Source organism: Tamandua tetradactyla, chromosome 2 (genome assembly GCF_023851605.1).
Source record: "Tamandua tetradactyla isolate mTamTet1 chromosome 2, mTamTet1.pri, whole genome shotgun sequence".
Classification (NCBI taxonomy): domain Eukaryota; kingdom Metazoa; phylum Chordata; class Mammalia; order Pilosa; family Myrmecophagidae; genus Tamandua; species Tamandua tetradactyla.
Window position 1 is genome coordinate 149,228,451 of NC_135328.1, and position 14,692 is coordinate 149,243,142.

The 14,692-nt window shown below is 40.9% G+C and overlaps 1 protein-coding gene and 1 pseudogene across 1 annotated transcript in view; one reads left to right on the forward strand and one right to left on the reverse strand.

Moving 5' to 3' along the window:
• The first annotated feature begins 304 nt into the window (after window positions 1-304).
• Window positions 305-14,692, forward strand: part of ARID1B (AT-rich interaction domain 1B) — a 574,571-nt gene continuing 560,183 nt past the window's right edge. The window contains 1 exon segment of the mRNA XM_077149343.1: window positions 305-1,966. Within this exon segment, the coding sequence (XP_077005458.1) occupies window positions 305-1,966 (1,662 nt within the window).
• LOC143654331 (golgin-45-like) lies at window positions 6,585-9,505 on the reverse strand (annotated as a pseudogene).

Here is a 14,692-nt window from a genome sequence, read left to right on the forward strand (position 1 = left end):
CGCGGCTCCCTCGCATGCCATGCTGGGCCCGAGAGGCTCAGCCAGTCGTGTATTCGCCTATATCCGGGTTAGAGAGGAAAAGAGAAAAGTTTCATTTAAACCTGAACTTAAAACTTTCACCATGAAAGCCCACAGCGGGAACAGGCCCAGACCGTAAGGCGTTATTCCGCTTCTCGCCTAGACCAGGGACTTCGGAGGGGGAGGGGGCTCGCTTTATTAGACCCGGGCGTGCGGATGCGCACAGGAGGGGCCGCCAACTGAGGGCCTGCCCGGCCCCCGCCCCGCCCGGCCCGGCCGCCCGATCATGGCCGCGCGTGCAGCGGCGGCGGCGGCGGCGGCTCGGCCGAGCGCGGGCGGCGGAGAGCGGCGGGCGCCCCCCGGGCCGCGGCCGGCGCTCGGGGTCCGGGACTCAGAGGCGGGGGCGCGCGGCGCGGCGGCTCCCGGGCCTGTGCCGGGGGGCGGCGGCGACGGCGGCCTGAATCATGTGCACCATCACCCCCTGCGCCCCCGCCATGAGCTGAACATGGCCCACAGCGCGAGCGCGGCGGCCGGAGGCGGCCCCGGCGCGCAAAGCGGCGGCTCCGAGGCGGCCCTCAAGGAGGGTGGAAGCGCCGCCGCGCCGTGCTCCTCGGCGTCGTCGGCGTCCTCGTCCTCCTCCTCGGCCCCGGCCATGGAGACAGGGCTGCTCCCCAACCACAAACTGAAAGCCGTCGGCGAGGCACCCGCCGCAGCGCCCCTCCACCACCACCATGCCCACCACCACCACCACCACCACCATGCCCACCACCTCCACCACCACCACGCACTACAGCAGCAGCTAAGCCAGCTTCAGCAGCAGCAGCAGCATCCCATCGCCAACAACAGCAACCTCGGCGGCGGCGCGGCGCAGCCGGGCCCCGACATGGAGCCGCTGCCGCTCGGAGGCGGCCCGGACGGCGCGGCCGGCCCTCAGGCCGAGCCCCCGGGCCAGCCTGCACTGGGCAAGCCTGGCGACGAAGACGACGCGCCGCCCAAAATGGGGGAGCCGGCGAGCGGGCGGCTGGAGCCCGCAGGCCTGGGCGTTCTGGGCGCGCACCCGCCCGTCGCTGTGCCGGGGGGCGGCGGCGGCGGCCAGGCGACTGGCCCAGAGTTTAATAATTACTACGGCAGCGCTGCCCCCGCCGGCGGCGGCCCCGGCGTCCGGGCCGGGCCTGGCTTTGATCAACATGGCGGACAACAAAGCCCCGGGATGGGGATGATGCACTCCGCCTCCGCCGCTGCCGGAGCCCCCAGCGGCATGGAACCCCTGCACAACTCCCACGAAGGCTACCCCGGCAGCCAGTACAACCATTATCCGGGCTACAGCCGGCCCGGCGCGGGCGGCGGCGGCGGCGGCGGTGGAGGAGGAGGAGGAGGAGGAGGAGGAGGCAACAGCGGAGGAGGAGGAGGAGGAGCGGGAGCTGTGGCGGCGGCGGCCGCGGCGGCGGTAGCAGCAGGAGGCGGCGGTGGCGGCGGCTATGGGGGCCCGTCCTCGGGCTTCGGGGTGCTGAGCTCGCCCCGGCAGCAGGGCGGCGGCATGATGATGGGCCCCGGGGCCGGCGGGGCCGCGAGCCTCAGCAAGGCGGCCGGCGGCGCGGCGGCGGGGGGCTTCCAGCGCTTCGCCGGCCAGAGCCAGCACCCGTCGGGGGCCACCCCGACCCTGAACCAGCTGCTCACTTCGCCCAGCCCTATGATGAGGAGCTACGGCGGCGGCTACCCAGACTACAGCGGCCCCGGCGCGCCGCCGCCGCCGGCGCAGCCCCAGCCCCAGTCCCAGGCGGCGGCGGCGGGGGCGGCGGGCGGCCAGCAGGCGGCCGCGGGCATGGGGCTGGGCAAGGACATGGGCGCCCCGTACGCCGCGGCCAGCCCGGCCTGGGCGGCCGCGCAACAAAGAAGCCACCCGGCGATGAGCCCCGGCCACCCAGGACAGAGCATGGGCCGAGCCCAGGTAACCGCGCCGCCGGGCCTGCTTCCGCCCGGGCGGCCTCCGGCCCGCGAGCCGAGTTTCTTTCTTTCGAATTTACTTTTCTCCATCTGCTTTTTGGAGGGAGGCGGGGGCGAGATTCCCAAAGCCATTTTACCTCGTAGCCGCCTCCGCGGAGGGTTCGGGGAGCACACAATATCAGACCGGGCGATCAGGGAGCCTGGGGAGGGGGCTTCAGTCAGGAAGAGCGCCGGTGGTGTCATTTCACTCTCTGGGAGCACCCCCACCCCCGGCCTTCCAACCCTCCTGGGTCCTCACTGGAAGGCGTCCCACGGGAGAAAGCAGTTTGGGGTGGTGGGGACGATTTGGGTTGCTTTTGTAACAAAATAGTCTCCCAGTCAGTGCGGTCGGGAAGGGACGATTGACCAGACCTTCCGTTAGGGCCGACGATGTCCTTTAACTGGGAAAAGAATGAAGAACTTTTTCCTGCAGCGCTTTAACCACAGTGCATTCATTACCTTTTGCAAGGTAAAGAGCTGGAAATGGCAGAAAAAAATAGGTTAGCTAGGTGACAACTGAAGTGTTTTTTTCGTAGTTATGTAGAGCCGCGTATAGCTAGAGCATTCAGGGTTGTTTGGTGCCGTCTTTTGAGTTTGAATGTTTCGGAGCAAACGTAAAATGAAAATTTGCAACTGTGTGGAGGTAAAATGTCCTAAAATATATTGATTCCTTCATAAGAATAGCCAATGAAATCCATTATTTGACTTCTGGGCTGCTTGAAAGGAGTCATCTTCAATAGGTAGGCCGTGTTAAAGGAACATATTCCGAGTAAGTTAAATTTACTTTTGATCGTGGATTATGCATGTGTTTTATTAGATAAATCCAGTAAGGTGCCAGACCAGTGAAAATGGATCTTTTGGGATCATATTTACTTTGATTTCCTTTATTTTGCTGCCCCTGAAGTCCCACGGCGTTATTAAGAAGTGTCCTGCACACTTGCTGTTTCTTGCTAGTGGGCTGAGCCTAAAGTCTGACTTGATCTCCTTTGAAAGGTTTGGAATTTGAATTGTGGAGGTAAACTGGCTGTAATAGTCTCCAGACAGCTGCCTCTGAGTTGACATCTAATCTGCCATCTGATTGGCTCCCCTCTCACCATTGGGCATTTAGCACTGCTGATGTAAATAGAAGTGTTGAGCAGTACAGTCACAAAAATTCTTGCCACAAATAATAACTGAGCTCTATTATGAGCAGATGTAAGGTTGAGTATTATTTAAAGTTTAACTTATTTTGAATCATATCTGTTAATAAGATTATGTAAAAACACTATGCTAGTGTCTGCTTTTGGATATTTACAAAAGTCGGTTTTTCAATAATCTTGCAATTTCAGACATTTAATTTTAGGGTGAGACTATGTTAGTTGAAAAGTAATCAAACCAAAAATTTTATCAATTTTTGGATTGGCAAAGCTTTTACATAAATTTGCCCTTTACAAGATAGATATTGGAACAGACAACTGAATTACATTAGAGCACATTGTTTAATACAAAATTAATATTTTCAAGATCCTGATATGTGGTATCTTTTGGTGATATTTAATTAATCTTATAACTGCATTAAAACTATATATTTAGTAGTTTGTGGCCATTTAAGATTCTGACCATTTAACATGTCTTTGGATGAGGAATTTTAATTAGAATTGACATTTTATTTTAAAAACCTGGAATTAGTAATCTATATAATAAACAGTTTTGCAGAACAACGTTAAAAAGGAAAATGGATATTCTTGTGAAGTATTAACATTATTTTATATTTGCTTCTGATTAAGAGAATATAGAAATGCCTGCAAGAATCCTTTTTCCCCCTTATTTGTTTAGATTAGGTAATGTGACCATATTTGAATAGCTTACACAATGAATTAGGAAAAAGTGTATTACAAGCAAGTTGTGCTGGGTGTGTTTCTTTCAAAAATTTTTTTTTGGATATTTTAATCCTGTGAAAGTTTTTAACATTGTAATTGGTTAAGAGGAAATACCAGTGGTTATATATGTGTTTACCCAGATCATTTACTTTAGAGAGGTGTATTTTAATAATATTAATATATTAGAGGATAATGAAGATATCATAGAGAAGATAACATGTCAGAGTGAACGAAGGACTGAATTTAATAAGTAATAATGTTAATCCTGGGCTCAATATTGGTGTCCACTGCTTTCAAATCTTTAGTTTTACTTTTAATAATAATGTTTTCCTATTCTTAATAGAAAACTTGTGATTTCAGTTTTTATTTTTGCACAAGTGAAAACGTTGTAGAGAAACCTCATGTAAATAAACCCACAAAATTTATTTTAAAATGATGTGCTTTGTTAGCTTGCTTTTAAAGGGGACAGATAAAAAGATCCACATCTTCGAAAACTGGAAATGAATGAAGTTAGGGACAGATGTAGGTCCGTATCATTTTGGAGTATTATTTATTAATGGTAGAGATCATTTTAAATAATTTGTTTTCTTGGAATGACAGTAGAATCCATTATGTCCACAGTGTGACTCTTGGGAATATCTTTTTTATTTTTGAGGAAAAAAGATGGTTATATGACCTATATTCACAGATTTCTTTTAGGTACCGTATAATATGTTTTTTTTTTTTTTTGAAGATAGTATTTGTGTATTTGTATACTAAGACACAGTCATTTGTCCAAAATATTAAATTGCTGTCTAACCATAGGTCATAAACTACTTTAAATCACGTTGTTGAATGATGAAATTTTCATCTGTATTTTAATAAATACTTTAGTTTCATTTTTGATTTTAGGAAATGGTTTATATTGGGTGACAAATGTTTTTGTAAATCGGAAGAACATATGCATATATTGTAGAGAGAGGCTCTTTTTCAAAAGTATAATAAACAGTTTGTAACTGATTTTTGTGAAAATATTCAGATAGGGCAATCTCAAAAGGAATCCTGAAGTCTGTACACATACATAAGATTTGATGAGGTCTGCATTTGCTCTGAATTCCACTAATGCTATTTTAAATTTAGTTTTATAGAATACAATACCAGTTAATTAGAAAAGAACCTTATTTACTATTGAGAAAAAAGTGGCTTACAAAGCAGGATACAGTAGATTGGTTCCTGAAACCTTAAAATGAGTATGAGCTGTATTCTTTTATAAAACCACTCCCTACTTCCCCTCACAGTGAAATCGTTGGCTAGCTAATATTTTAACTCTTCTAAAAAAATTTTTTGTGGCCTACATTTGTGTATTTGCCAATGTACAAACCAGTAGTGTGGATGGTTACTGTACAGTCAGAGGAGGTGGACTTAGTAATTGGTTCAAAGAAAAGGTCTTTCGTTTAAAACACAAACTGAGAAAATATAACAAAAATGTCTGCAGTCTTTTTTTTTTTTTTAGCTTATCTAGGGTGCAGTTATGCGTAGTATAAATTGTTTTTATTGGGGATCTTGATATTTGTGCATCTACACTACTTAGAACAATTTTTTTGAATGTTAACTACTCTTTAAGACACAGGTATCACTAAAATTTATGTCTAATACTAAATTGATAAGTATATTCCAGGAAACAACATATTCTTACCTTAGGCCTCTCTTTTTTTTCCTTTTTTTTTTTTTTTTTTTTTAAATCTGTGTTATCTTTATCTAGGGATGAACTTTTGTCAAAGCCTTTTAAATTTGTTCCATTTCTCCCAATGTCATATAGTATCAGAAGAAGTATGAGAAGGTGTTAGGAATGTGTGAGCAGTCCACATTACACCTGGGCACTTTTATTCATAGATCTACTCTCTAAATATCGTGTTCCTTAAATAGAATTGAGAAAAATAACATCTTTATTCTGGTATAAAACAGCATTAATTCTGTTTTGAAAACCGATTTAAAAAATTTAAGTAAGACAATGTATAGGAAGAATCTTTTACTATAAACTCATTTGACAAGTTTTACTAGACACATGGTAAAGAGAACAGGTGTAATAGAATGGGGTTGAATTTTCAGTTCTCTTTTTTGTTAATGGGCTTTATTTATAATTTGAGTATGATGACTTCTGATTTAATAGGAACTTACTTATTCCCCTAGGATAAATACCAACTTATTACAGGCTAACTGAAAAGATGATTTCATACCAACTTATGACAGGCTAACTGAAGAGATGATTTCATTTATTTCACCCTGTCCTCTCCTAGGAAGAGAGGGTAGTTTGATTTAAAGTTTTTTGTGGTCTATAAAATTTTGCTACTTACTTTGAAGACTGATTCGAGGTGTAAATTTTGGTTGGGTTGATATAGGAATAAATCAGGTTTTTGCCTGGTGTCCTAAATCTCAAGGCTTTTTAGCACTACTCTGCCTAGATTTTGGCACTCCATTAATGGATCTGTATTCTTTGGTCCAAATATGTGAGAGAGAGACTTACTTTTCACTCATGTCATTTTCATCTTGGGGTGTGTGTTGACTTGTAAATTTGAGGTTGTGATAGAATGTCATCAACAGATTTATGGCAGCTAAAGATGAATATTAATAAAACTCAAATTCCATTCACTTGTTTTTGCAATATTTATATTTTTAAAATGGTTGTTATAAAATTGCTAGGACATTTTATGGTGCTATTTATAACTAGGGAGCCACATTCATGTCCTAGCCCTTGCTGGACTTGGGTAGTAGCCTCTGGCGGATTGCAGCTCGTCTGCAGCTGTGCAAAGCAGTGCTGCACACTTGCTGAGCATGCACGCCTGAGGGTGAGGAGCTCCAGGGCTGAGTTCCCTGGGTTATAGAGGAAAATTCCAGGCAAAATTGCTTATCTACTAGGAGTATATTTATGTATCATAGATATACAACTGTTATACAATACTTATTTTTCCAATTTGGAGAGTATTTATATAAGATGAAGTGGCCCTTTTTGGTTTTAAAAATTGGGTGATTGAATGAATTAATTGTAATTTAAAACCCTGTTATAGGGCGGTGCAAGGGTTGCTCAGTGGTAGAATTCTCATCTGACATGCATGAGACGAGACCCAGGTTTGATTCATAGAGCCTGTACATGCCAAAACAAACAAAAGACCCTTGTATATTTTAGTAACTTTTCCTTTTAGAAATCTGATGAAAAGAAAATTATTTAAGTTATCACTTAGGTATGTTACCCTCATATCATTTAATATCACTTAATGTCACTTATTTTGTCTTGCTAACCTCTAAATGAATGAAATTGTTGATGTACATATACTATAGTTTTCATTTAGCAGTTCATTTTGATTGAGGAGTGAGTGAATTTTACCAAAATTAAATATATGTTTCTCTAAGTTTTTACCAAACAGGCTCTCCTTTCAAGGTTTAATTTGGATTACTTCTAAGAATTTCTAAGAGAATTATTTCCTTAGATTTACTTATTTGAATAGGGTCCGGTAGGCAGTTTTTAAACTCATTTCAGTGCCGAGAATGTGAGAAAGGCTATTGGGTTTAGACAAATCAACTAATGATGGAATTAATTCATTTCTTGAATGATATTTATTGTTAAGAAAGAGGCTAATGCCTTAAAATCTTAAGTTTACCAATAGACACTTTTAGTTCCATTATTAAAATTAGGTAGATAGCAGCAGAATCTGGCATAGATATGTCACAGCAAGACAACTCTTGAATTGAACTAGATCCTGCTTCGCTGACAATTTTCTGTAGAACACACTTCTCAGTGTCTATTTGGGGCCTTGATGGAAGGTGAATCTTCAGAACCAGACAAAAAGTCATTCCATATTAGGTGACTCTGAAAGAGAAGTTGTATTTGTTGAAATCTGGAAGAAAATCTTAGTGTATAAGACCACATTTAGTTTTATTTTTATTACGTGATGTTAAAAAATAATTCTCCCCTTTCTTCATGTCAAACTTTAAAACTGTTAGCTATTAATGTATATCGTAAGCAAAACAATCTTATTTTTAGAACCATTAATCTTGCTACTTCATGGTTTTTTAGCACATTTTTGCCTAGTGTCCCACCAAAAAGGCTATTTTTTTTAAGTCCATTACTTCCTTCTAGTGCTAACCATGGGGTAATTTTCCCAGATTTTACCTATTTGGAAGTGTATATTGTGTAGGGTAGTTGTTTCATTGTCAGTTATGCCATTAAAAATTTAAAAGCAGCTTTTTGGAGTCATTCTGCTTCAAGGTGTAGTAGATGTAGAAATGAAATATTAACATTTTCCCCTTGTTTTTCTCACTTTTGCTTCTTTATATAATTTTTTTAAAGTATACTCTCACACTGTTTGTTGAATGACAGAACCTTATTCAAAACAATTACATTTTTTTTCTCCTTCAGAATAGAGTGGTTAGAAAAAAATTAACGAGGAAGAAATAATTTTCTCCAAAATCACAAGTTCATTACTGTGAAAGTCAGGTTTAGAACCTGCATTTCCTAACTTTCAGGGCCAAGCACTTTCCATTATACTGTGTCAGCCTTCACTACGAGGACAGTCTTAATAGTTCCAATGATCATGAAAGAAAAAATATTTTACCGTTTCAGCCATTATTTCAGCTGGGGTATTGCAGAATTCAACTGTGGATGGAAACCTTTTTTGACTGTTAGTGCCACCATTTCCCAGAAGATGGGAATTCACTGCTTTTGCCGGTTTGTGATTTGTTAATGCAAGCTCTGCTGTCTGTGAGCTGTGCACTAGGGTAGTAAGTCTGCTCTCTTCCCCACTGCAAGGAGACCAAGAGCTCCTCCAATAATTTCTTGGTAGCTTTCATTTCCTGATGAAAATGTTCTCGTTCACTCAGGAGATCTCGTATAGCAATCTGTGCATCACAGTTCTGACGCTGTAAAACTTCACTGGAGTTGGTTAATTCATCTGCTAGAACCCTGCTTGCACGGAATTTACTTCGTCGTACATCACATTGTATTGATGTATGTTCTAAGTGTTCGGAAAGCTGAGCTGTGTTTCACCCTAGGCTTCATTTTCTAAAATAAGCTGATTTTTTCTCTCAGGCTAGACATTCAGAATGGTACTGAAGATCATCCCCAAGAGAAGCCACCAGCAACTTTTTAACTCCCGCTTAACTCTGTCTCTACTTCCAGCTGGGTTGAAAGACCGTCTTTGTCTTGTAACAGCCTCCTTTCAGAGTTCTTGAGCTTTTCTAATATATTCCTTACCTCTGATAGTTCCTTCCTAAATCCTATAAATCCCTTTAACTGACCAAGAATTTCTCTTTCATGGTGTCCCAGAGACTTAACCTTTGCGTTTTTGTTGGGAATATCATGGGTTATAGCAACTTTGGGAACTAATATTCTAATAGCTTTCAACTTCCACTACTTTTTCAGTGAGAATCTTCCCTAGCTGAAGAACTCCTGGGGTATCTGATGGAACCTTATTCTTTCACAGACTCTGAAGGTTGTGATGTTTTACAGATTGGTCTTCCAAGGTGACTTCAACAGATTTAGATGGCTCCTCAGTTCCATTCCATCTCCTGCTCCTCGGATTGGGGTTGAAGTAAGGGTGGTTTTGGTTTCTAAACATTCAAGGGTAGTCATTTTTTTTTTCTCTTATCCAATGACAGTTCACCCCAAAGCTTCTACTGATGAATCTCTAAGATTCTTTCTCAGCCGATTTCACTTCACAGATTATCCAGCTGGGTATGACTGGATAACTTCTCCGCACACTCCTCCTCCATTCCGAAACCAACACGCCTAGGTAGCCCTAACACTAAGCTGCTCTCTCACTCATAGCCACTTCCCTATATAAGTTTTATCTCTCTGTTGTTAGTGCATATGTTTAAAGTTTTGGGCACTGCCCAGTAAACAACTCATGTAGATTTCCTTATTTATATAAATTCTCTGCCCCTTAATTTTTTCTTCCCTCATGTTTTTAACTTGCAGCCCTCTGCAAAACTGTAGGAATTCTTTGTATGTAGAAAAATTACTAAATTAAGATGCCTGGTCTTTTATTTGAATTTTAGAGGCAACTGCAAAGGAATATTTCTTAGATCCTAGTTAGTCTTTTTTATGAGCAAGCTTTTTTGTGTGTGAAATATTGGAATTGTATTTTAGCTGCTATCGATGCTGATCTGTAGTCCCATCTTTATACCATCAGTTATGTATTTTAACCTTAACACCACATTCCACAGAGGACTTTGAGAAAACGAGCTGCTATTTAAGAGCTATTGGGAAGCAACAATTATTTCTTGAATGTAAACAACGTTTGAGTATATTGGGAGGTATGTTAGATAAATATTAGGAAAATATTTATTGAGCACCCATTTTCATAATCAGCCCTGTGTTCAGTACTGACAGTGGCTAGTGTCTGAGCACTGTCCCAGCTTTGTATGCAGATTGTGCAGGGGACAGTACCAAAACTTCCTCCATTCTACCTGGGCCATAATATTTTTGCCATCATTTGCTTAGAACTAGCTCATTTAAACAAAGTGCAAATAGCAATCGTATGGGTGTCATAGCTCTATTTGACCTGCTTTTTTGGGGGTGGGGAAGTGGATTTTGGCAAAACAAGTAGTTGTAGATTGTCGCGATGTAGTTGATGCAAACTAGTGACCCTTTTCTATTTCTACGAATTAGTTTCTGGCTTGGTGCCAGAGCAAAGTATAGATCCACTCCAGGGAATTAAGGACAGAAAGAGGGAAAAGATAATCCCTTTGAAATGTATATAGAAGGGTCCTTTTCTCTTTTGCCAGTTGTCTACATTACATAGACTCTCAGAAAAAAAGTTAAACAGTCTGCTCAGATTTAGGAAGATACTTAGATTGCTGGAGTATTTTTGGTAACTGTTTAGATAATGTATGCTGGCTGAGGAGTAAATTCAGCAACTGCTTCTGGGTCCTGAAATAAACCTTTCAGAAAGCAAGGCATTGATGATTAGTGGAGGCTGTTCCAGTATTCCTAGCGTCTTCTGTTACTTTCTGTGAAGAGTATCTTAGAAGTTAAACCACTCACCCAACTTTATAGCCTTATTTTTAAATGATTGGTAATTCTGAAATTCATCTAAAGTTTGACATCTAATTCGTGAAATTTTAAGAACCAGATTTTAAGAGTCAATGACTGTGTGTTCACATATATCAAGCTATAAACCCATGTAAATACCGTTTAAATTTCCAACTTCTAGTTTGTATTTTTAATGATAAATTCACTCTACTCAATGAATTATAAATGACCTTAGAAATAGAAATGTAAAACACTGCTATTGCTGAGCAGGTATCTTTCTGAAGAAGCAGGCATATTTCTAAAGGAACTGGTATGTTTGTTATATATTGCGTATTTCTGTGATTACGAGGGCTTCTGAGGGAATAACAACTTATTATGAGTCATACGAATGTGATGAAAATACTATGCATGGGCTTGGAGAGGGTCAGACCTTGATTCATTTGTAGCCTTCCGTGCCCATTTCTGAAATTGGGCAAGGCCTCAGTTTCCTCCTATCCGCTGTTGCCTGCTGAGCAGGGAATAGATGTGGGTTATGGGTGTATCTGCATGTGTCACTTATTCTTTCCTCACATTCCTTCTTATGGTGAAGGGGTCCTTAGTTCTTGTCCTCTGCCTGGCTCTGCCACAGTCACTGTGTATCCAGAACAAACCTTAGCCACCATCAGTTCTGTTTTCTTTGAAAAAGAAAAAAAAAGTATATATTGCCTAATTAGGTATACACCGCTAAACAGCTTATTAAACTACAGTAGCTCCCAGACATGTTCAGTGAATAGCAATTGATACCTGTGCAAATACAGATTTTATGTGTTCTGCTATAATTTCACGAAATGTAGCTTTGTACTGATTGGGACCCTTGCTAACCATCACTTGAATTGGTTTTGGTTTACCTATAAATGGTGAACTAATAATGTAATTGGATCCAAGCTGCTACCCAATTCAATATTCCATTCTTAATATTAATAAATTCTGATTTCTGTCCAAGAGTCCATTCCTTTCTTAAACCTCTTAGACCTTTCTGTTTCATGATTTGCACTGATGATTGACTTCTTAGGGGAGCTGTTATTTTGCAAAGGAACAGAATTTTGAAAATAGGCTCCCTTTGAGATTCTGGGTGATGGGTTTTGGTTTCTCATTAGCTGAGTATCTTGCTTCTGTGTTTGCTTCATTGTCACCGAATATATGCTTCATATATGGTCCTTCGTGAGATTATAATTTATTTATGTTTTGAGGAGGTTTAGGGCTGCTTTCATACAAAGAGCTGAGAATGCCAAAGACCTGCCTTAAATATTTCAAAAACAGTTTGTTCCCCCCACAGTGAGATTTATAAAAGTATCAGGGACAATTTAATTCTATTATGAACAAATACTTACTGAGCACCACTTGGCGCTTAAGATACAGAGAGTAAATATAACATATGATCCATAATTTTCCCTGGTGAATTATCATAGACTCCTGGTGTTTTACAGAGTGGAAATTAAAATGAATGGTTACATTATTCTTTTGCAGTTCTTATGCAGAAAGACTTTTTCCCTTAAAGTGCATCATCTAGGAAATATCTGAAGAGTGGTTGATAATGTGTTCAAACTGAAAATTTCCTGATGAATATGTTATATACATTTCTAGGAATTTCAAGGAAATCTGTCCATCAGTGGTTCACTATTTTATGTGAAATATCCGTGTACTTGGAGATTGTTCTTAGGTGCTATAACGTTGATGAAAAAGTGATCTTAATTTATACTTTTTTTTTTTTTTGAGTGATTTGGGAGATCGCTCACAGGGCAATTTGTCTGCTGAAGAAAGAGCGGAATAGTATTATTAGCCCTAAGATTTTAATGTTCAGTTCATTGAATTTCAGTCATTGTTTTCTGTGTTTCCAAGGCTTTGGAAATCTAGATTGATGCCTTTGTAGCAAGAGAACGGGCATCAGGCAGAGGCTTGTGCAGCGCCTCTGCATACCTGTTTTGGGCTGTGGAGGAGTGGAGATGGAGGCAAGGATGAGGGCGAGAATGCTGGAAGACTGACATTCACCAGCTGTGTGACCCTCCACAAATCCTTCACCTCTCTGAGGTTGTCCTTTTCTGTTTTCTAAAGGAATTGTTGTGAGGAATAGACTTCATAATAAGTACTAATATACTGCCTGGCAAGGAAAGGAACGTTTTAATAGCCCGACGGAGAATTGTATTTCCTCTTTGAATAAGGAGTTAAAATGAGTTAGATGTGGTTCTGTATTAGTTAATTTGCCAAATTAATTTAATACTTTGTCAGTCTTTCAACTCAGAACAAATAGGTTAATATTTGAAGCTTATTTTAATCTAGGCAGTTTCCATTTTTTATTACCTGATATGTCTCTACCTTGCCAAGTATTTAGGAAAAGTGAGTTATTGACCAGTTGATCATATTTCTAAAATGTCTGCTATTTTGTTTTAACAGTCATTTTTGTCTTAACTGATAAGGAAAAATAAATTCAGAAGATTGATAATTTAAAAATTTAATTTCACCGCCATCAACAAACATTTACTGACCCTGGTGTAGGGGCATTGTACCAAATAAGATATCCAGAGAATATTTGTAAATTATTAAAAATTGTGTTAATTTAGCAGAGAGGAGGCCCTTAGATTATTGAATAAGTGAATATCAGTGACTAAAGTAATTAAAGAAGATGGTTTGTGGGATATTTTTATTTTACTATTTTATTTCACTAGAAGTATGAATTAAATAACTAACTTTGGACTTATATACAAGCAATCCAAATTCTGAGTTGAGAGAAATTAGTGGCAGGTAGACAAACAACAAATTGGTGAAATGGATCTTTTGTTTCTCATTTATTTTCTGCATGTATTAAAAAAAGTGGTTTATATATTTGTGAAAACTTTTAAATATTTTCCACACATTTATGTGAATTTGTTGGGTTTGAAAATTTTCCCTTCCACCCTCTTGGCGCCAGCCCCCTTTATTTTCCTTTGGTCGATAGAGAAAACATTCAGGAAGATGCAGTGCTAACAACAGTCAGACACGTGTTGGTGGCGTGCTGGCTTTCCCCCTTTAGCTCGGCATGTCCTGTGTGCAGCAAGATTGTCCTTCCTCCTCCGGCGTGACTTTTATCAAAAGTGTGAGCACTTTGAAACGTCATTTTTGCTTTCGTTCTGTAATTAATTAGTAAAGATAGGATGCAAAAAGCAACTGTTTTGGCTTTTAGTGTGCTTTAAGTTCTTGTAATTTTCCATTTTGCTATATTATTGTAGGTGAGGAAGAAGAGTAAGAAATGCAGAACCTGAATTTTACTTAAAACAGTTGTATTTGGACAGCTTAAAGGAATTTTTTTTAAGTTTATATACTCTTTCCGGGTTTGAGTAGTTTCATGCTTCATTGAAAACAAATGCAAGGAAGTTAAAATCAGCTGTTAAGATTTTTGCAGCAACTGGCTGTCAGCATGTTAAAGTTTTATTCTTCTACGTCTAGAAATTCTATATAAATCTATTTTATGAAGAAGATGATATCCTAGCTCCAGCTAAACTGGTAAAGCTGAAATCTGGATGCAGTTTGCTTATGTGGTATTTTTTAGGGACTCTGAAAGTTTCACACACGAAGTAAACTAGGTAGTGTGTACAGCATCACATGATCAAAATATTTTTCCCCTTGCTGCTGCCAGAAGCTATCTATTTGCTTTTCAACAATCTCAGTTGTTGGGCATCTTGCCAAGATGTTTAAGACTACCCCTTACGTGAGCTGTTCCATTCTTAACCTCTTTGACTGAAGTGCCGTGACCTTCACATATGTAGATTAGCCATGTGCTCTGTGAATTGAAACTTGCTGCCTCAGGAAGAAA